At 39.1% G+C, this 22,652-nt stretch overlaps 1 gene segment (V, D, J or C); it reads right to left on the reverse strand.

Annotated features, from left to right (window-relative positions):
• Nucleotides 1–10,101: 10,101 nt before the first annotated feature.
• Nucleotides 10,102–13,330, reverse strand: LOC121656400. The segment is given in 3 exon segments: nucleotides 10,102–10,610; nucleotides 13,140–13,221; nucleotides 13,310–13,330. Coding segments are annotated over 3 exon segments (429 nt in total).
• Nucleotides 13,331–22,652: the final 9,322 nt, after the last annotated feature.

Here is a 22,652-nt window from a genome sequence, read left to right on the forward strand (position 1 = left end):
GATTGGCCATTATCAAGTGTCCTGCTCATCGAAAAGACAACTCCATCACCACAATGGGAAACAATGCGGCAGACGAAGCTGCAAAGCACGCTTCAGGTTGCAAGGTCGCCGTCTTGGCCCCAGCTGTGGAGTTGGAACCATCTGTTACACCCGACGATATCACATTAATGCAAGCGTGTGCCAGCGCGAGTGAACAAAACATGTGGGAAAAAAGGGGTGCTACAAAAGATGGGCGAGGGTTATGGCGGTCACATACCGGCCTGATTGTCGCTCCAATCTCACTTTTGTCTCTTTTAATTCCAGAGTGTCACAAACCAGACCACTGTGGGCGAGATGAGGTGATACACCGAATACAACAACAGGGTTATTGGGCGCCGTACTTACAGGCATTGGTGACGGATGCGCTTAATCGGTGCGAGATATGCTCGCAAAATAACATTCGAAAAGGTATTGTCACCCCCACAGCGCGAATACCTGTCCCGGAAGGCCCGTTTCGTCATCTGATTTTAGATTTTGTGGACATGCTGGTCCCGGTACATGGTAAGCGCTACCTTTTGGTGGTTTTTGATCATTTCAGTCGTTGGGTGGAGGCCACTCCATCAAAGGACATGGGGGCGGGAACAGTCATAAAGTTCCTGGTCCGTGAGGTGATCCCTAGGTTTGGCTTACCATCCATCCTTTCATCAGACTCTGGACCAGCGTTTATTAACAAGGTCTATGAGGGCGTTCTGCGCCAGCTCGGAATCAAGGTCCGTCACGGAAGTATCTACACTCCCTCCAGCCAAGGAGGGGTGGAACGAGTGAATGGCACACTTAAAGCAAAAATTAATAAGATTTGTGCATGTACTGGTTTGCGGTGGCATGACGCATTACCGCTGGCCCTAATGAGTTATCGCATGCAAGCTCATCGGGTCACACATTTGTCTCCTCATGAAATGTTAACAGGTCGTCCCATGCCGGGCCCCCAGTTTCGGGGTCCTTTTAAGGGGCCCCCGCTGGAGCAGTTGGAGAAGGAGCTGCACAGTTATATGAAACAGTTGTCTGCTATCCATAAAGCAATTTATTTTCAGGAAAAAGCGAACGAGCCAAAACCTGTCTCTGTGACATCTGGTCCAGTGGTGCCCGGGGATAAGGTGTACATTAAGGAGTTTCGAAGAAAGTGGAACACTCCTAGACGCCGGGGTCCTTACACGGTGGTCTGTGCCACACCGACTGCGGTCCAGGTCGAAGGGAGCGTCGCTTGGCATCATCTGAACCATTGTTCGTTGGCACCTACGACCAACAACTGCAAAACGGGCCCTGGGGACTGGTCGGATTGTGCAGCGTTCTCAAATGACCAGTCCCCCAAAAGGGGAAGTATCGCCTCGCATGCATCTGACGAAGATTGTCCTGTCAGGGCAGATTCAGAGTTCCCGCCCAATGATGTTGAGTTTGACATTCCTTTGGTTTCTTCTTCTGGGCGGGACAGGGATCTCGGCAGGGACAATTCAACCAATCCGGACCCAAAGCAACAGCCACCACGTCGTCCCATCACCAGGGCCTTCTCAAGGAAACAGAGGGGCAACTGCGCAACGAGGGAGCGACCTCAGTGACCAAGGGGAGTACGACTCACATGCCAAATGTCATTATCAGTCAGGTCTCTTGCCGGCATGCACCCGCACACATCTACACACTACCCGTGACTCAGTATTTCAGACAGATGTTGCCCTTTTGGCACAACATAGGCGGAAAGTAAGATCAATTAAGGAACAAGATGTAGAGGGCCATAATATTCCAGTGAATCCTGGGATGAATGATGAACACGGTGCTCAGGGAAAAGAGGCTTTGGGGTCCAGGCTAGACCCTCTGGGCTCAGACTTAAGTGTTTATGTTACCACAGCTGCAGCTGCCAAGAAATGGGGAGTTCACTTTGTAGAGGAGGAGTCCACTCCCCCTCTAGCTGTGGTTCCAGCCCAGGAGCCGGATAAGGTTGGTCTTGTAACAATCACTACTCCACGCCCACAGGCCGGAATAGGTAACCATCAGTCAGTACCAGGGGGACTGGGGTATGAACACTTAGCACGTATAACATCCTTAATGGTTGACCAGGTATGGGCTGCTGCATGGAACACACTGGAAGGTCTATTGGAGATTGGGAAGGTTGTAAGTTCTTACCAGACCACAGTTAACACCCCTGTTGTGAATAAAGTTGATTTTACACCTGAACCGCAGCCCACCGTGGTTACTGATGGCCAACCAGACAATGGGGTGGTTGAGCCATTCACCCTTCCCCCTCAAGGGTTAGATACTTTGGTAAATAGTTATCATGATAAAACATTAAGGGGGGGGGGGAGGTCAAGAATGTAAAGGGGCAACCGGAAGTACGAGGGTTTAGACCTAGTGAAGATTACTTATGGAAGGAAGCGATGGCCAACACTTGGTATCGCTGGGCTTGGCTGTCAGTAAAAGAAATGACATCGGAAGAATGCATATGGTGCTCAAAGGCGCCTGGAGCCCCTCCGGTTGTTGTCCCAGATAAGTACAGCTCTTGGGAGTGTGCCCAGGAACAACACCGAGTGTGTAAAGAGGAAGCGTTCAAGTCTACAACGACGAATGCTTTCTTCGGGCTCCCGATGTGTGGTATGAAGTGTAGATTACTTTATGGGGCCCAGAGGATGCATGGTTATTTGAATAAATATAGGGGTTACAAAATCCAGGAATTGTGTGAACCATACCAGGTGGCAAATACCGCCATGGCCCCTCCCACGGTTTACGAGGTGGACTATAACGCCGCATACGAGTGTTTTGCCAGCGGAGGATTCCTCCAGCAAAATGGGATAATGGTGGGGAACACGACGGTAAGATGTAATGTCACATGGGTATTATCATGGTTCCCAGAGTCTGGTGTGTCTCCTCTCTTCATAACTAAAGCAGTATGGTTTGAAAACCCGGAGCCCCCACATCAGGACTGTCAGAATATGTCTATCACGGTTCCAACCCTATTTTGGTTCGGAGACCAATCACATGCGGTCGCTGATAGCTTCTGGTTATGTGGGAATAATCTGCTACGAAGCACCCTACCCCCCTCTTGGGTGGGGTTGTGTGCTACTGTTCGCTTAAAGGTGCCAGCTATGGTAGTATACAATGGTGTAAATAATATTCTTAACCTAAAACAAGACAAGGGCGCGCTGCATAGGAGTAGGCGTCAGGTCTCAGGTTCTCATGGGGTATATCGGGATGCAATTGGAATTGCTAAAGGGATTCCTGTGGAATTTTCGGCCAGGAATGAAGTAGTGGCCGGCATAGAATCTATACTACCATGGATAACTGTGAATAAAAATGTTAACTGGATAAATTATATCTATTATAATCAACAGCGGTTGTTTAACCACACCATCGAGGGACTGAGTGCACTAGGAGAACAGCTGCATGAGACTAGCAGACTCGCACTTCAGAACCGGCAAGCACTAGATTGGCTTCTGGCAGATAAGGGTGGAATATGTCAAATGTTTGGGGAGGACTGTTGTACTTTTATTCCAGCTAACACAGCGCCGGATGGTTCCTTTACCTCTGCCATGGAAGAAATAATACGGGTGGGGAGGGAGGTGCGGGAGCATGCTGGGAAGAGCGACGGGTCCCTTGATTGGTTGGACCAGTTAATGGCTGACTGGAAAAATGTATTGATAAAGGTGGGAGTTGGGTCAGCTTTGGTTCTGATCCTTCTTTTCTTGTTTGGCATGTGCATCGTTCCCGCCCTGAGGAGAGCATGGAGTACGAGTCTCAAGAAACAGACTTCCTTCATCATGGCTGCCCAATTGGTCCGTACTGAGTTGGACCTGTGACGTCTCAAGAGAACTACAGTCGGTTGGACAAAGGGTCGGCAGCCTGTGATGAAAGGCTGGTGACCCAACACTCCTGTTTGCCTCCGGACTGGAAAAAGACTCTATCTTGTGTTATTCACGTGTGGTTTTTGTAGTCAGAAATCTTCTGTAATAGGTTATCCTTGTGAACACAGATTGTAATGGAGTTTCTTTGTTGTGTGTGTATGGTTACTTTCTGTCATAGTACTTAGAAGGTCTCATGCAGGGGTCCACTGGCCTACCCGTGCCTGAGTGTCAAGTAAGATCGAAAGTTACCGGTGCTCGCCCAACAGGGGGGGCACGGGGGAATTTTTTCTCCCTTCGGGGTTTTTTTCGCCCTCGTACGGGAGGTTCAGATTGGCTCCTATGTTATGCTTGAGACCTGCGTGTGTGGACAAGTGTGCTTAAAAAGGTTTCCCTATTGTAAGTTTCAGAGTATCGTCTTAGGGCCGATTACTCTGAAATATTTGAAAGGGGGAAATGTGGAAGTATGAATACATCAGAGTTGGAAAACAACAGGTGCAGTTGCCCTGGTCAGCACAATATTAATAGTATGACATTATAACATGATATCAAAGTGATGTCAACTAATTATCAGTCAGCCCTAAAAGGCTGTGTGTGTGTATACAGAAATAGTGACAGGCAGGCTATATAAGCTTGAAGAAATGAATGTACGTGGTCTTTTGTCCTGAAGGGGTGTCCCCCTGGTCGGCCGAATAAAGGATCATTAAAGACCTCTGTCTGCAGACTCTTAATATCAGCAGCCCTTTTGATAAAGAATTTATCTACAACAATACCATTTCAGATATCTACAATTTCATTCTTCCGAAACACAATTGTAATTTCAGATATCTACAATTTAATTTTTACTAGGAGAAATAACGTCACTTTTCCCATTCATGTCTATGGGGTTTGTCATTACAGATAGTCATAATTAAACTGCAGATATCCACAACTCACATTACAGATATCTACATATGAATTATAGACATCCCTATTTCCAATTAAAGATATCTACAATATAATTTTGACTAGTAATAATTCCAAATCAAGATATTTTCAAATGCCCTTAATTCAACATATCTGCATTTGTTTTTCGAGACATCTTAAGATGAGTTTTACCGAGCCAGAATAACATTGTAGATATCTTGAATTGGAATTATTACTAGTCAAAATTATATTGTAGATATCTCTAACTGGGAGTATGGATAGTCGTAAATCAGACGTAGATATCTATAATTAGGTTGTAGATATCTTGAAAGGGATTTTAATTAGAGATATCTCGTATTGCAGATATCTTTAATCCTCAATCTGCCTGGTCAGAATGTATTTGAAGATATCTTGTATTGGAATTCTGACAAGGCAAAATGACGTTACAGATATTTGTAAAGGTGAGTGGGAGTGGCAAGAGCGGCCATGTTGGTTGCATCCTCGTTGTAAACAACTGTCTTTGCCTGCGTTATAATCTTTGATAAAATGGGAGTCTTATGATGTGTGAAAGACTGCCATACTAAGTCACATGACTTTTATGGTAGAAAAGTAGGCCACAACGTTTTTCGGTTTCCTACTTGGAAAATAGGCTATGGACAGCAGGTTAATGAAGTAATAAAGAGCCATTGGATGACGTCGGTCGCAGCGGTGAGAGGAATCACTTTCAACACCATCTCTCTTCATGCGTGTTTACTCTCGGCATTTTCATAAAGGCAAGTAGGAGTGTTTTGTTGTTGTTGCTGTTGTTTTTGATTGTTTAAGTGAGTAATGTTAATGAACAGGCTTTTTTTTTTTTTTTTGCTTTCTAAAGTCATTATATTCACATTTAGCTAACTTCACTTGTAAACTACAGGCATAAGGAGGGAAATAGAAATGGCTTAATATGTTTATGTTTGATCAGTGTTTATTTTATTTTATCATCTTATATCAAATGGCACAGAGTGAATGATTTTAAAGATACAGGTAAATACCAAAAGTGCTCTGTGAGATCTGATGGGGTGGTTAACTTGTTAGATTAAGTGGTTAAGATTGTGAAATATAATGGAAGCATCCAATGTTAACTAGTTTTTTTAACAACACCAAACATGCAATTGCAGGTCAACCAGCTTATGAAATGATGGAGGCTGGACCAGACTGTGCACCATCCTTGCTTCTAGGACACACATCAGTTACACCCACAAACGCTGCACGCTCTGCAAGACGAAGAAGACGGATCAGCTGAGGAAAGAGACACTGCAAGCAGCAGAGATGAAGGTCCACCAGGATGCAGACACTGGTGATTAGCTGATCACAGAGGAAGACACATGAAGATGATGGCGATGATGTATCAATACAGTTAGACAGAAGTTTTTTTTTTTTTTTTTCATACTATTTGTGCAAGCAAAAATGTGCAAGTTTTTTGTTTTAGTACGTGGCTTAAACATGAATAATAAAGTGTGTCAATGGCATTTAAGTCTTTTTGACTCTCCGTTGCCTCTTAAGCACATAAATAATTAGTGGAAGTTTTAATAATGAAAATTACATAAAATTTTAATTACATTAAAAATCTTGTGGAGATAAACGATGAATAGAATACATGATTGTTAACCGGTTGAGAAGCTAGACTGTTTTATTTTTTTCATATAAGTAGTTTTTACTGAAATTCTCAGTCAGAACAAACAGTAGAAACACAACAGTAAACAGATACAATTCCAATAAAAGAAAAAACAGAATATGTACATGCCACATGATATAATAAAAACAGTGAAGTTGTGGCATAATATCTTCAAGTAATGTAGTGAGATAATTTCATATCTTTGTTTGGCAATTTCAACACTGAGACAATATAATGTGGAATCTTGCTAAAACCTGCAAACTATGTGCAAATTAGGAACAATGAGAGCAGATTTAAAAGTCTTCTTTAGCTGTTGCATGCTGTAGACATCAATGATGACCCAGGGCTTCAGTGGAGTATCAGTCAGGTGCTGGGAGTACAAGACCTGTAGACACACACTGGCACACAGACAACAGTTTACAACAGTGTTTAAGTGTTTGCTATATTTTGCTTAATTTATAAAGATGTCAATATTATTAGTTCCTGGTTTACTGGCTGATGCCAGACTGACATATTAGCTTGAGTAATTATATTGTATGAAAATGTGGTAGGATTATTAGATCATTTAAAACTTTTTCTGAGTTATGTAATAGAAATATGAAGTTGTTTGTTTTTGCAACATTGTAATGCATGTTAATAATTTATGCTCAGAGTTTAAATAAGTAAAGAAAATTAGACAAAACAAGTAAAGTAACCCTAACCACCAGTCATAACTTCACTAACAGCAGGTGAGCTTACCTTTGCAGTGACAGCTGTGTTGTGCAGTCCTGCAGTGGAAACGTGAACAGATCCTGCACCCAGCCATTCCTGAAATGTTCATAAGCTTCCAGAGATTTGTAGTTTCTGAACTATTCATACGTGTAAACACTGATACCATAAACGAGGTAGGTTGTTATGTCGTAGCATCGGAGCTCCATTCCTTAGCTGCTAGCTAGCTAGCTAGCTAGCTAGGATCGATGTTACTGATTGTTGATCAAACCCATTCCAACTACTGACCGGATTCTTTAACCGAGCTACGGCAATTTCATTTGCCTTTTCTTCTTCTTATGCACTTAACTCACCGTTCAAATATTTTGTTCAATAAGCCAATATCAGACTGAAAGCTTACCATAGTAATGAGAAACGAAGGGAATGCCTCGCATGAGCAACGTCTTGCACAACAATTCTGACTAGTCATAATTACATTTGAGATATCTTTCATTTTCATTCTGCGTAGTTAAAAATTAATTACAGATATCTGTAATTGTCATTAAGGATGTGTGACGAGTCGTGTGTCAGTTAAAGTGACGTCATTCCTGATATCTGCAATTCTTTTGCGACTAGTCAAAAATTAATTAGATATCTCTAATTGTATTTTTGACTAGTCAAAATGAAATTGTTGATATCTTATTAAAATTCTTACTAGATATAATTACAACTAGTCAAAATGAAATTATTGATATCTATAATGTTAATTCCGGATAGTCAAATTTAGCTATTAAATGTTAACGGTTTGCCACAGAGAGTCGTGCAGCAGGTGCAGAGCGATTGGAGCAACGTTTTAGCAAAAGTTTATAAAAGAAAAAAGTGTCAACAAGCTCGAAGTGATCCCAGACAGCTGACCTGGGACGCTTTCTGCTTCCTTCCATTTCCAGACAATTCAAACTCTCAAAAACGCTCGGTACAATACACACAGATAAATGAGGCAAGCCTTTGCAAATAAACAGCCGTTAGTAGAGCATCTGCCAATCCAACAAAAGCACGAACAATAATTATTAATAAATTAGAGAAGTTTTACTTTGTGGAAATGTAGTAAACATTTTTCATTGTTTCATTTTGAGCACAAGACAAAAAGATCGTTTCACATTTAGTTAAACTGAGTTTTAAGTCTAGAGCAGGTAAAACAACCGTGAAGTTTAAGACTGAGACGTAATGGAAGGCGATATGGAAGAGTCATGTGACATCCGCGTCTTGATTCAGATCACGGAACATTATTTCACAGCAAACATTCCACATACGTTTCAGTACGGACTCGAACATCGTTTGATCTTGTCATCACTAGTTTGAGTTCTTCCTTGACCATCTATTGTTTAATGTTAGTTGATGTGGTTCATGTCATGTTTGCAGTTAGATGTTGTTAGTGTTACTGTTACATTTCAGTTCATGACAAGGTTTGTTAATGTTATTAGTTTAGTCCCGTTCCATGTCAAGGTTTTTGCGTTATGTGAGTTAAGTTTTACCTTATTAAAACCTTTTACCTGCACTGGTCTGCCTCCCGCCTCCTTAAGCCTGCACTGGATTCTCATCCCCACCGTATCATGACACACACAGTGAAACAGGGTCGTACAAAATCCTCCGTCAGTCAGACTGAACAGAAACTGAACTCACAGCTGTAGAGACTGATACAGTTCACTGATAATTCATTCATTAACAATCTCACATACATTGTCCCACCAAAATGAATAAAACATTGCAGTTCATTTTATTCCAATTTACCTTTAATTTATTTTGTATTAACGTTCAGTTTTCCATCTTAGTCACAGAGATGTTCATGACGTCTCCAAAACCATGACAGCAGTAATATGACAGAAATATCAAAGTCAGTTTCTGATTTCACTAAAGATTTCACACATTTATGATCACATATCAAACCAACCTGTTCTTCAGTGTTTTTAATTAGCTTTTTTTCTCCCATGAATAAACAGCATATACTAAAAGGTAAACACAGGAATAAAAGCACAAAACACAACATTAAAACAAATGAAGTTCAGTGTCTGCACAGCTCTCAACTGATGTCAGATCAGCTGTCTGCAGTCTTTATTATGATCTTTACAAAGACCTGCTAATGAAGTTTAAACATCTTTCTAACACACAACCAGAATAATTACTGAATGTTTCTTTCTGATGTAATCTCCTGTAACTAAAGCAGTTTTATTTTACCTTTAAAGCTAAAACCTGCATCATCACATCTGGGTTCGGCAGAGCAAAGGTTTCTGAAATGAGTGTTTAGCATCATGTTCCAGGTCTGTGGAAGAATTTAAAAGCTCATTAGAAGTTCCTCTAACACAGGGGTGCCCAGATGTTTTGCCTCCAAGGGCCAAAGTGAAAATGTACCAGTGAGTCGTCGACCAAACACAACGATTTTAAGGGTGAAACACAAAAATCATAGTTCATTTACTTATCGTTCATGCAAGCAACTGCATTATTTTTCATCAGTGTAAATAACACGCTACAAACATTAATATGGGAAAATAACTATAAAGACATAGTTAAAAGTAGAACAAACAACAACTGCAGGTTTTAAATTGTAACCAAATATAATGCAAAATGTCATCAACACTGAACAGTGTATGTTCAAATAGGCCACATGCTAACACTACAGGGAAACATGAAGTGAACTTTAAACATTACTAGCCTGTTAATGTTTGGTTAAATCAACTGACAAGATGAGTGTGTCACTGAGGCGTCACTGAAACTACAAAGAAATTCTGTAGTTTTGTTTGTACAAAATCTGAAAACTAGATGAAATTAATTCCATCATGTCTGAATGTAAATGATCATTTTAGCCTGTTCTTTTAAAAATGATTGAACACTGCATTTAAATTTTTCATGACTTCTTGCAACTGGTGGGACAACATGTCATTTTATTCTTTTTTTCTTTTGTTAATAAAACATTAATAAAACATGTTCTTTTCATGAAAAGGGATTTTATTAAACTTAGAAAATCTCAGTTACAAAAAGCAAAGAACATTTCATAATCAAAACATCACAAAGATTAAGAGAAAAAATGATAAATCAGAAATGAGAAGAAAGGAACAGTGTTTGATATTGAAGAAGAAGAGCTACAGAATAAAAGCAGGATCAGATTCCCAGTGAATCAGGTCAGTACTGGGAACACTGGTCTCTCCTCAGTGTCTCTGAGAGTGGAGTCTGGGAGCCCTGGGTGGCCTCACAGGTCACAGAGCCCACCTTCCTCCACTGGTCTGCAGGGACCCTCAGGGTGCTGCTCCAGCTGTAGTGGCCATCCTTCTGCAGCACCCCGGGGCTCCTGCTCTCCTCATAGCTGCTGCTGCTGCTGCCGTCCACCTTCCAGGACAGACTCCAGTCTGAGGGGAAGCCCTTGTTGGCCAGACATGTAAGTGTGGCATGGCCCTTCTTTATCTCCTCACTAGAGGGGGGCAGCACCGTCAGGGTGGGACGGACATCACCTAGGAGACACCAATCAGATTAGAGGACAGGAACCACACAGCTGTCAATCAAACAGCAGACATCTTTACTGTGAGAAAGTTGATTTTCTCCTTTAAGAAGTTTCTACCAGATGTTTTCCTGCTCCAACAATCACTGACTCACATTGTTTCACTTCCCTTTTAGAAACCTCTCATGCATTTCAGCTCAGAATCAGTTTGAAAAACGTTCAGACTTTTACATGTTTTTACTTTGGTTCCAATTTATCGTATAAGATAGCTGTCAAAAAGACGTATGCATGATTCTAAGATTTGTAGTCGTATTTTTGTGTTAATAAAAGTTTTGTACACAAATCAAGGCTGTCATATATGTGCGTCTGGTCAATTTTGTGGATTAGGAGTTGTTTTATGTGAGTATGAATCTTAAAGCTGTGAGTGCAAAATCTTGTGAATACAACTCCAATTTCTACGAAGACAAAGTCTCCTATTCTGTGTGGACACGAATTCACGTTTTTGGGTACGAGTAGAAAAGTATTCAGATGACGTCACAAGGGAGGAGTAATCGATCTGCCGATTGTACAAAACACAACAAGCTCCAATTTCAAAGATGGCTGAAGAAATTGCAGCGGGAGGAGCTACCGGCTCAAGTGAAGCATCACAGGTAAGATGTTCAAGCGGTCTTTATTTATATATTAAAGAAAAACATACTATTTTCAATAATATTCTTTGATTTAAAGACGTACTGCTATAGTTTGCCATGTCGGGTAATGCTAGCATTAGAAGCTGGCTTGTGCTATTAGCATTGATGTAGCGTGGAAACTATAAAATATTTATTCTTAGACAATGTCGATTGAAATGCGACTTTTATGGATTTATTAATTACGCTATTTAGTCGATCAGTCTGTCCTCGCCAATCCTCTTTTCCATTTACCCCACTCCCTTCGCCCGCCGAAGCTGAGGATAAATCAATCCATGTACCGGTGAATAACCGTATTTATTATATATGTCATGATATGCATATTTATGTAATCTTCTCTGCCATAAACACGATATTGCGGGGGTTGCGGGGGCGTTTGAGTGACGTGACCTGGGACGCCGATGGAGTGAAAAGACTTAATTCCTCAACCAGCGGAGCACCGTTGCTAGGGGCATTGGCGTCCCTAGCAACGGTGCTCCGCTGATTGATCAGATGACAAAGATGATGCTCAGGGAGGAAATATGCCAGATATTTGCCCTATGAGGTTTTACGCGGTACTTAACCAACTTCAGAGTAATAGTGATGGTTAAAGAAATCCATTGCAACTTTCTACTGGGAGGAATTAAGTCTCTTCACTCCATCGGCGTCCCAGGTCACGTCACTCAAACGCCCCCGCAACCCCCGCAATATCGTGTTTATGGCAGAGAAGATTACATAAATATGCATATCATGACATATATAATAAATACGGTTATTCACCGGTACATGGATTGATTTATCCTCAGCTTCGGCGGGCGAAGGGAGTGGGGTAAATGGAAAAGAGGATTGGCGAGGACAGACTGATCGACTAAATAGCGTAATTAATAAATCCATAAAAGTCGCATTTCAATCGACATTGTCTAAGAATAAACATTTTATAGTTTCCACGCTACATCAATGCTAATAGCACAAGCCAGCTTCTAATGCTAGCACTACCCGACATGGCAAACTATAGCAGTACGTCTTTAAATCAAAGAATATTATTGAAAATAGTATGTTTTTCTTTAATATATAAATAAAGACCGCTTGAACATCTTACCTGTGATGCTTCACTTGAGCCGGTAGCTCCTCCCGCTGCAATTTCTTCAGCCATCTTTGAAATTGGAGCTTGTTGTGTTTTGTACAATCGGCAGATCGATTACTCCTCCCTTGTGACTTCATCTGAATACTTTTCTACTCATACCCAAAAACGTGAATTCGTGTCCACACAGAATAGGAGACTTTGTCTTCGTAGAAATTGGAGTTGTATTCACAAGATTTTGCACTCACAGCTTTAAGATTCATACTCACATAAAACAACTCCTAATCCACAAAATTGACCAGACGCACATATATGACAGCCTTGATTTGTGCACAAAACTTTTATTAACACAAAAATACGACTACAAATCTTAGAATCATGCATACGTCTTTTTGACAGCTATCTTATACGATACCAATTAAAGTGAAAATACATAAATAAAAATAAAAAGTAACTCAGGAAAATCTATAACTCACAACTATATAAAACAAACTGGTAAATAACAAAATTATTTGCAGATTTAATTGTTCTGTAGTTGTTTAAAATGTTTGTTTTCTGTTTTAGAAAAAATGTTTTAATGTTACAAACAAATGAAGCCAAACAAAAACTATTAACATGGACTTTCATAGAAACGTGGAAGAATTTTAGTAAAGCTGATCTCCAATTAGGTTTAATAGAAATATTTCTTCTTAAACAAAAGTAAATATATTTTTATTTCTATTTCAGACAAACATTTAAGTAAAAAAGAAAAATCTGATTTAACAATACAGTCATGTCAAATAAAATCTAAACTTACTTCCAAGCTCCAGTCTGGTTCCTCCACCAAAAGTCCACCACAGTGATACAAACTCATTGAACCACCGTACAAAAACCTCTGACTGTACAGAGACACGACCGTCTCATATATTCACACTGAACTAAACCTTTGAGCCACAAGATGAAGTTATTAGAACGTTTTTCTATCACCTCCAATTCCTCATGATACATTATATTGTTTCCTAAAATGTCAATATTCTTTATGAAGTGAACGTTGCATCTCAGTGAACAAATTGTTCAACATTTATTTAGTAAAAACATTTCTTTGTTATTCTGATCATGAACAAAAAATGTGAAAGATGAGAATTTATCTTCTAAAATGAAGCAGAATGAAGTTTTACTTACTTCCAACATCCAGTCTGGTTCCTCCACCAAACGTGTACCACAGTGATACAAACTCATTGAACCGCCGAACAAAAACCTCTGACTGTACAGAGACACGGCTCTCTGACTCTGGAACAAACAAACTACAACATGATTGAATGATGGAGTTTCAGGACAATCAGCTAATGTAAAAACTTTAAATGAGAAAGTGCAACAAATTTCCATCATTTATATTTTTATTCAGACATTTAATCATTTTCCCAAATACATTTTTTTTATTTAAAAAATAACCAAGAGTTATAAATCTGATAAAATTCTAATTTAAGATGAAACTAATCCACTAAACCAACCTGCAATAAAACATTGTGAGGAGAAAGTAGAAATAATGAATTTAAAAAGTCCACTGGGTGAACATGGTTGTGCTGGTGGAGTGGATTTTAATGACATGCAAGATCAGCAGTTTGATCCCAGGATTTTCCATAATCCTCATCATTGGACACTGAACCCCACATCGTCCCCGATCACTGTTTTGTTACTGTAGAGAAAAAATGATGCATTCAGTACAAAGACTATATGATAAGTAGCGCTGGGTGAGCTGGTAGATGAATGAGTAGAAAGTTCAAATCTGTTTTGTAGCATTTAGATAAAGATTAGGAGGAATTATATGTAAACTTTTTCTCTACAACATAAACTCCCAAATTTTAATCTGAATCTAAAATTATTACAACATAATATTAACATAAACTAAATGATTCATTGATAATCATCATCAGATTGATCCAAGTCCCGGTTGGAGTGAGTCAGCAGATTTCCATAGAGAGCCACTTTGCATCAGCAGCACCATGCTCCAGTGCTCTGGGAGAGTTTATAGTCCTGAGAGTTGAAGACTGGATGACTGACAGCTGTCCTTCATGACAACAGAAGCCACAGAAATCCTCCTCATGAAAAACATGACTTTGATCTGTGTCCTCATCTGGACTCTCCTCTGCTGCTGCTTCACAGGTAAAGTCCAGAGAATCAAACTCCTCTCCTCTATGAACATCCGTCCCTCTGAAATGAAGCCGACTAAACCATGAAGCTGCTTTATGTTTTTGTCTCTGTATCCTCAGAGTCCAGAGGACAGTACACAGTGACTCAGCCTGCAGCAGTGAGATCTGATCTGGGAGGAACCGTCACCATTACATGTAAAACCAGTCACAGGGTAGATGATGGTGAGGACTTGTCATGGTACCAACAGAAAGATGGACAAATTCCTAAACTCCTCATATACGATGCTAGCAGCAGAGCATCAGGGATTCCAGATCATTTTACAGGCAGTGGATCAAACACAGATTTCTCTTTCACCATCAGTGGAGTTCAGGCTGAAGATGCTGCAGTTTATTACTGTATGGGTGAATTCTACTTCAGCAGTCGTTTCTCGTTTACACAGTGAAAACCAGTCGTACAAAAACCTCAGACAGTTTGTGGAACAGAAACTGAACTGGCTGATGCAGCTGGAAACTGCTGCAACGACACGTCAAACACAGTCCAACGCACACACACACACATTCACACTATATCAGGACCAATTTAACGAGTTTATCCATTCATATAAAATATAAGAAATTAATATAAATATTTATTATAAAGAATCATCAAAAAATACTCCTCAACAGAGACAAAATGTGTGACCTTTGACCTCATCTTCACAGTGAATTACAAATGTGTTCAACATCTATACTGTATAAGGAACAAAGAAAAACAGTATATAGACATATATCACCACAAAATCTTTCATTTTCAAGAAGAACTTAAATACTATAAGAAAACCTCTGATATCAAACAATAATGTTTTAAATGAAAATAAGAAAAGTTGAATCATATATTCTATAACAGAATTCTTATCTTAATTAATTACAGCAAATATTTTCTTTACTATTTTGACAGTTTCTATTAAATGGGTTGTATTCATGTAGAGCTTTTCTAGTCTGATGACCCCTTAAAGTTCCTTTACACTACACACAACATTCACTCAATTCTAAACTATTTATCAGTGATGATCGAAAATTTCATTTAAAAAGAAAAAAGTTTCAGAGATGTTTTTCATAGATCTAGGTGGCTTCTGATCAAGTTTAAATAAAGATTTTATGAGTCAACAGTAAAGAAAAGTTCCTATAATGAAGCACAGACTTGTAGAAAAATCCACTGTCTCACACTGTCATCACACACCACTGATTTATTTGGTGAAATATTTACATGAACATCAATCATGTAAATATTTTATAGGAAATGTTAAACTTGGTTTAAAGCTTAAAGGAACTCAACTTGCTCAGAAAGATCATGTAATTCGTCTTAAAGCTCACAGATTTTTATTCTTCAGTAAATCGGCTTCACATGGATCTCAGAAACATTAACAGATCATTTATAGATTTTTTATAAAATGAAAATGGAAAATTAATCTACCTCTTTTTTTAATCCAGATGTTGGAATTTACAGATTTTCTGTGCATCTATGTTCTGTCTGCTTTCCGTATTGTATCATTAGAGGACCAAGACCAGGTTACCAGTCCTTTACTGCAGCCTGATGGTTTTCATCATTTTCATGCTGAATTTTTCTTGTTATAATTTTTATGTCTAACTTAACTTTTCTGTTTAATATACATTTATTACTATCAATAATGACATATTAATTTTAGACTATTTAAAGTTTAATAACTGCTTTGTGTTGTATGATTCTAACAGTTTGGGATATTTTATTTTAGCTACTACGAAGAAATATTCTGTATTTTCATCAAATAAATTGATATTTCTAAATAGATCTAACATATTTAACAAGAAGAGACCTGGTGATATTTCTGATATACAAATACCTTTATTTTCTCAAAACATGGAGAGGGAATTAGATCATTTGGACAAAGACAGAGAGAATCTTGCAGCGGTCAGAGTGAAACCAGGATAAAAGTCCAAGTGAGTCAGGTCAGTAATGGGAGCACTGGTCTGTCCTCATTGTTTCTGAGAGTGGAGTCTGGTTCCTCCACTGGTCTGCATGGACTCTCAGAGTGCTGCTCCAGCTGTAGTGGCCGTCCTTCTGCAGCACCCCGGGGCTCCTGCTCTCCTCATAGCTGCTGATGCTGCTGCCGTCCACCTTCCAGGACAGACTCCAGTCTGAGGGGAAGCCCTTGAAACTCTTCTGTAGTGATTTATGAGGGTGGGACGGCCATCACCTAGATATCAATCAGCTTTCGGAACAGGGACCAAACAGCTGTCAATCACACATTAGACATCGTGAAGATGGTTTTAGTTTTCTAACACTAATTAACACATTGTTTCATTTCCTTTTAGAAACATCTCATGCAGAGCAGCACAGAGAGAATCATTGTACCGTTTAAATTTATAAAACTAGTGTTAGAATGAAAAACATCAGAGGGTTAAATCTTTGTGGAATTTATCAAACTAAATTTCAAAATCTTGAATATAAAGATTCAATGTAAAAAAGTCAACTTTACTGACCAAAAAGTTGACTAAAAGTTGAAAGATCGTCCATACCCAGTGAATTTCACTTTAACCACCAGAGAAGAGTTAAATAGAACTAAAACAAGAAAGAAAACCAAACTCTTCAGTTTTACCTTTAGAATGTAAATTTAAATCCATCTTAAAACAACTGCTATGATGTCTTCCAGTCAGGTTTTAGACAGCACCACAGCACTGAGATTCTCTGACCAAAGTCATTAATGACATATGTTTGAATACAGATGATGGATAAATGTCAGTCTCAGTGCTGTATTTGATACAGCCGACCACAATACATTGCTTAAACGACTGAATAACTGGGTGGGCCTCTCTGGCACTGCGCTACACTGGTTTAAATCTTATTTAGAGAATAGAAAGTACTTTGTGTCAATAGGTAACTTTACATCTGAGCAGACAAGAATGACATGTGGAGTTCCCCAAGGTTCCATCCTGGGACCTCTTCTGTTTAACATCTACATGCTCCCACTGGCACAGGTCATGAGGAAAAACAAAATTAGTTACCATAGCTACACAGATGACACACAGATATATATTAGAATAGAATAGAAATACTTCATTAATCCCTTTGGAGAGTCCTCAGGGAAATTTGGGTACCAGTAGCAATACAACACCAACAGTAAAGCAGGACAAGCACAAGACACAATATATACAGGTACAAAGCAAAATAGAGGCAACAAGGTGCAAGAAAAGCACAAATAGAATGCAATAAATAACAATAAGATAAGTTAAATAAAACAATATAAACAAGCATTGCACACGGTAGAGGTGGTACAGATTCCCAGTTCACTATTGCACGTATAAGTTATTGCAACTGTTTGTATGGGTTATTGTGCATGTGTTGTATCAGGCAGACTGCACTCCTCCCTCTCCCCCCTCCTTCTCCCCCTCCTGCCTAATGCAGAGTTGTACAGTTTGATGGCTCGGGGGACAAAGGAGTCTCTGAGCCGGTTGGTCCTACTCTTGGGGAGGAGCAGCCTGTTACTGGTCAGGCTTCTCTGTGCACTGATGACAGTGTGCAGAGGGTGACTGGCATCATTCACAATAGCCAGTAGTTTTTTTTAGTGTTCTCCTCTCTGCCACTTTCACCAGGGAGTCCAGCTTCATGCCAACCACAGAGCCTGCCCGCCTGATGAGTTTTTCCAGCCTGTTAGCGCGCCTTTTTGTCATGTTACCCCCCCAGCAGACAACAGCATAAAAAAGCGTACTAGCTACCACAGACTGATGGAACATCCACAGGAGTTTCCTGCATATGTTAAAAGATCCCAGTCTTCGCAGGAAGTACAGACGGCTTTGGCCCTTCTTGTACAGGTGATCTGTACAGCATGTCCAGTCCAGCTTGTTATCCAGCCACAACCCGAGGTACCTGTAGTTGTCTACAATCTCCACCTTGTCGTCCCTGATGGTCACTGGACGTGGTTGTGGGCTGGACTTCCTGAATGTCAATGTCACCAGGAGACTGAGGCCCCATACAGGCTCTTGGTAAATGCATTGAGGAGATTAATGACTGGACTTTCTTCAGTTAAACAAAAACAAAACTGAGGTGATTGTCTTTGGCGCGAAAGAGAAATGAATAAAGGTCACCACAGAGCTTCAGTCTATACACCTAAAAACCACCAACCAGGCCAGAAATCTGGGTATATTGATGGACTCAGACCTTAACTTTATAAAACACATTAAGGGAATTACTAAATCAGCCTACTATCACCTTAAGAATATATCAAGGATGAAAGATCTGATGTCTCAGCAGGACCTGGAAAAACTAGTCCATGCTTTCATCTTTAGTCGGCTTGATTATTTTAAGTGTTTTTACAGGTTTATCTAAAAAATCAATTAGACACCTGCAGCTGATTCAGAACTCTGCTGCTCGAGTCCTCACTAGAGAATAGATTTTAAAGTTCTGCTGCTGGCCTATAAAGCTCTGAATGGTTTGGGACCAAAATACATCAGAGACCTCTTGACCCATTATGAACCTGCCAGAACCCTCAGGTCATCTGGTTCCAGTTTCATCAGTTCCCAGAGCCAGAACCAGACATGGAGAAGCTGCATTCAGCTTCTATGTTCCACATGTCTGGAACAAACTTCAGATCAGCTGAAACACTCAGTTTAATGAAATCCAGGTTAAAGACCCACCTGTTCTCTGCTGCATTTCAATAGTTTTTATGTAGAAGTCAAAATCTACATCTGGTTCTTTTAAGCTGGAATAATGTTTTAATATTGTATTTAACTTTATTTCTTGCATTTTATCTATTTTATTTTAGCATATTCCTACTGCTTTTATTTCATTAATTGCATTTCTTTTAATCTTTGTGTATTTATTTTTTATTATTATTGTTATTATTTTTTTAATGCACTTGACTGCACCCTGCTGTAGTGATTTATGTAAAGCACTTTTAATTGTCTTGTACATGAAATGTGCTATACAAATAAAATTGCCGTGCCTTAAACCAGCTCAGAAACATCAACAGAATTAAAAGTTTAGTCTCCCAGAAAGACCAAGAGAAACTCATCCATGCATTCATCTCCAGTAGACTGGATTACTGTAATGGTCTTTTAACAGGACTTCCTAAAAGGAGCATTAAACATCTGCAGCTCATCCAAAATGCTGCTGCTCGAGTTTTAACCAGGACTAAGAGATCTGAACACATCACACCAGTTTAACATATTTACACTGGCTTCCAGTCAGTCACAGAATAGATTTTAAAACCCTTCTGATTGTTTACAAATCCCAGAATGGTTTAGGCCCAGAATACATCTGTGATATGTTCAGAGAATATAAACCTAGAAGAGCTCTTAGATCCAAAGACTCTGGTAAACTAGTCCAAACCAGAGTCCAGACTAAACATGGAGAAGCAGCATTTAGCTGTTATGCTGCAAACAAATGGAACAAACTGCCAGTGGAGATTAAACTTTCACCAAATGTAGACATTTTTAAATCCAGGTTAAAACATTTCTTTTCTCATGTGCCTATGCATGAAATCTGCATGGAAACTTTTTTAACTTATCTTGCTTTTAATCATTTTAATATAATTTGTTATTTTATTGTGATTATGTGTTGATGACTTTTACCATTCTAAATATCTGTAATGTCTTTGTTTTATGTAAAGCACTTTGAATTGTCCTGTACATGAAATGTGCTATACAAATAAACTGCCTTGCCTTAAAAACACTTCAATTAGTAATCATATAAAATGATTGGAAAGAAATAATTGTGCTGTAAATTTTAAGAGTTTTATTTGACATCAATAAGAATAAAAGTTCATGAATAGCTTTTCTAAGTTAGCTTCCATATGAGGAGCTGAAATATGGATGAATCTATTTAAAAGCTTTTAATCTGTTTAGTAAACAAATGTTTATTTCAGCAGGAGACTGATTGAGATTACTGACAATTCAGAAACCTAAAATTAACAGGACTAATGTTCTATTTTTTTAATGTGTTAAAACCTTCCTCCAATACAAACCTCGAGTTATAAACAGGAACATTAATCACCTGAAAACATCATCATTAGATTGATCCAAGTCCTTGTTGGAGTGAGTCAGCAGATTTCCATAGAGAGCCACTTTGCATCAGCAGCACCATGCTCCAGTGCTCTGGGAGAGTTTATAGTCCTGAGAGTTGAAGACTGGATGACTGACAGCTGTCCTTCATGACAACAGAAGCCACAGAAATCCTCCTCATGAAAAACATGACTTTGATCTGCGTCCTCATCTGGACTCTCCTCTGCTGCTGCTTCACAGGTGAAGTCCAGAGAATCAAACTCCTCTCCTCTATGAACATCCGTCCCTCTGAAATGAAGCCGACTAAACCATGAAGCTGCTTTATGTTTTTGTCTCTGTATCCTCAGAGTCCAGAGGACAGGTCACAGTGACTCAGCCTGCAGCAGTGACATCTGATCTGGGACTAACCGTCACCATCACATGTAAAACCAGTCAGGATGTTTATGTTTATAACAGCAACCATTATTTAGCCTGGTACCAACAGAAAGATGGACAAACTACTAAACTCCTCATATACCATGCTAGCAGCAGAGCATCAGGGATTCCAGGTCGTTTTACAGGCAGTGGATTAAACTCTGACTTCACTCTGACCATCAGTGGAGTTCAGGCTGAAGATGCTGCAGTTTATTACTGTCAGAGTTTTCATTACATCAACAGCCAAGATGTGTTCACACAGTGAAAAACAGTCATACAAAAACCTCCCTCAGTCAGACTGAACAGAAACTGAACTGACTGATGCAGTTCACTGAACACACACGCACACACACACACACACACACACACACACACACACACACACACACACACACACACACACACACACACACACACACACCATTGCTTTAATAAGAAAGTAACATTTCTGAAGAAAATTTTGACTGGATTAAATCTTGATGTAAAATTTTTATAATAATTATCCACAATTTACTAAAACTTTAAAACAGAATCAATTTTAACTCATTTGTCACAGAGAAAATTCCTGGAAGTGACCTTTCACCTGAGATTCAAAGTTACTTTGAACAGTTTTAGTGTTTGTAAATATATAACTGGGAAAAAGAAGTTATACCTCAAAATGATGTATATCTAAAGATTTATCCCTCAGTCAGACTGAAGTGAAACTCTGTGAGTGGGTTTGTGTCTCCAGAGCTTTAATGATAAATTAATACTTTGGAGGACAACTATATGAGATAAAATTGTTTTATATCTAAGTGTAAATCAGATCAAAATTAGATTTTATTTAATGATAATTGCAAATTAATCATTGAAAGAGGAAAAATTTGTGACGTGGACCTTTGACCTCGTAATTACAGTAAAATATAAGAAACCACATGAATTAAAAAAACAGACAAAAGAAAAACAATAAATCATCAAAAACCTAACTATCAAATACAAGTCAAAACCATTATAATACATATGATTGGAAATTCATCATGACTAATCTGATGTCATCAAGGCTGCAACAAATTTAACATTTTTAACAATTAACACATAAATTATCGTCGTCATCTTTCAATTTATTCCCCTGTTCACTGAAAAGCTGAACAACTGTAATATATGGAAACATTCAGCTGATGAAGATGTTCATGTAGTTTCATGAACGTCCAGATACATTAATAAATTAATCCATAAAGGATGGTATTAATTATTAATTTGTTTAAACTTTAAACCTAATACTAAAGTCAACAGAGACATCTGTAAAATTCAGCATGAAGACTTGAATAAAACTCACGTGATTGCTGACAGCTGTTCCTACATGGAGTTGAGACAAATTTATTTAACTGTACCTGAAAGATAAATTTCATATGTTGTGGTTCTGAACTACAATAAATTTCTAGAATCAGCATCTCTTCATGACACATGACTGATTTACTCGGAGAAATTTTACATTCACCCTGAACATATTAAACTTAATATTGTATTTATATTCCTGTAAAACAATAAACTTACAACAAAGCAGAAAAAGAGAAATAGACTGAATACAAGAGAATCAACTGGAGCATCTGACATAAACTAATAATGTTAATGATGTTCTCATCAGTGAGGATGAAACATGATACCATGTAGAGGACAGCTGCAGCTGACTGACTGTGTGTGTTTGCATATGTGTCCTGCCTCTCTGCTCCCAGCTGTTAAGAGGTCAGTGTTGATCAGTGGCTGTTCAGACC

This window comes from Melanotaenia boesemani, chromosome 17 (genome assembly GCF_017639745.1).
Source record: "Melanotaenia boesemani isolate fMelBoe1 chromosome 17, fMelBoe1.pri, whole genome shotgun sequence".
Taxonomy (NCBI): Eukaryota; Metazoa; Chordata; class Actinopteri; order Atheriniformes; family Melanotaeniidae; genus Melanotaenia; species Melanotaenia boesemani.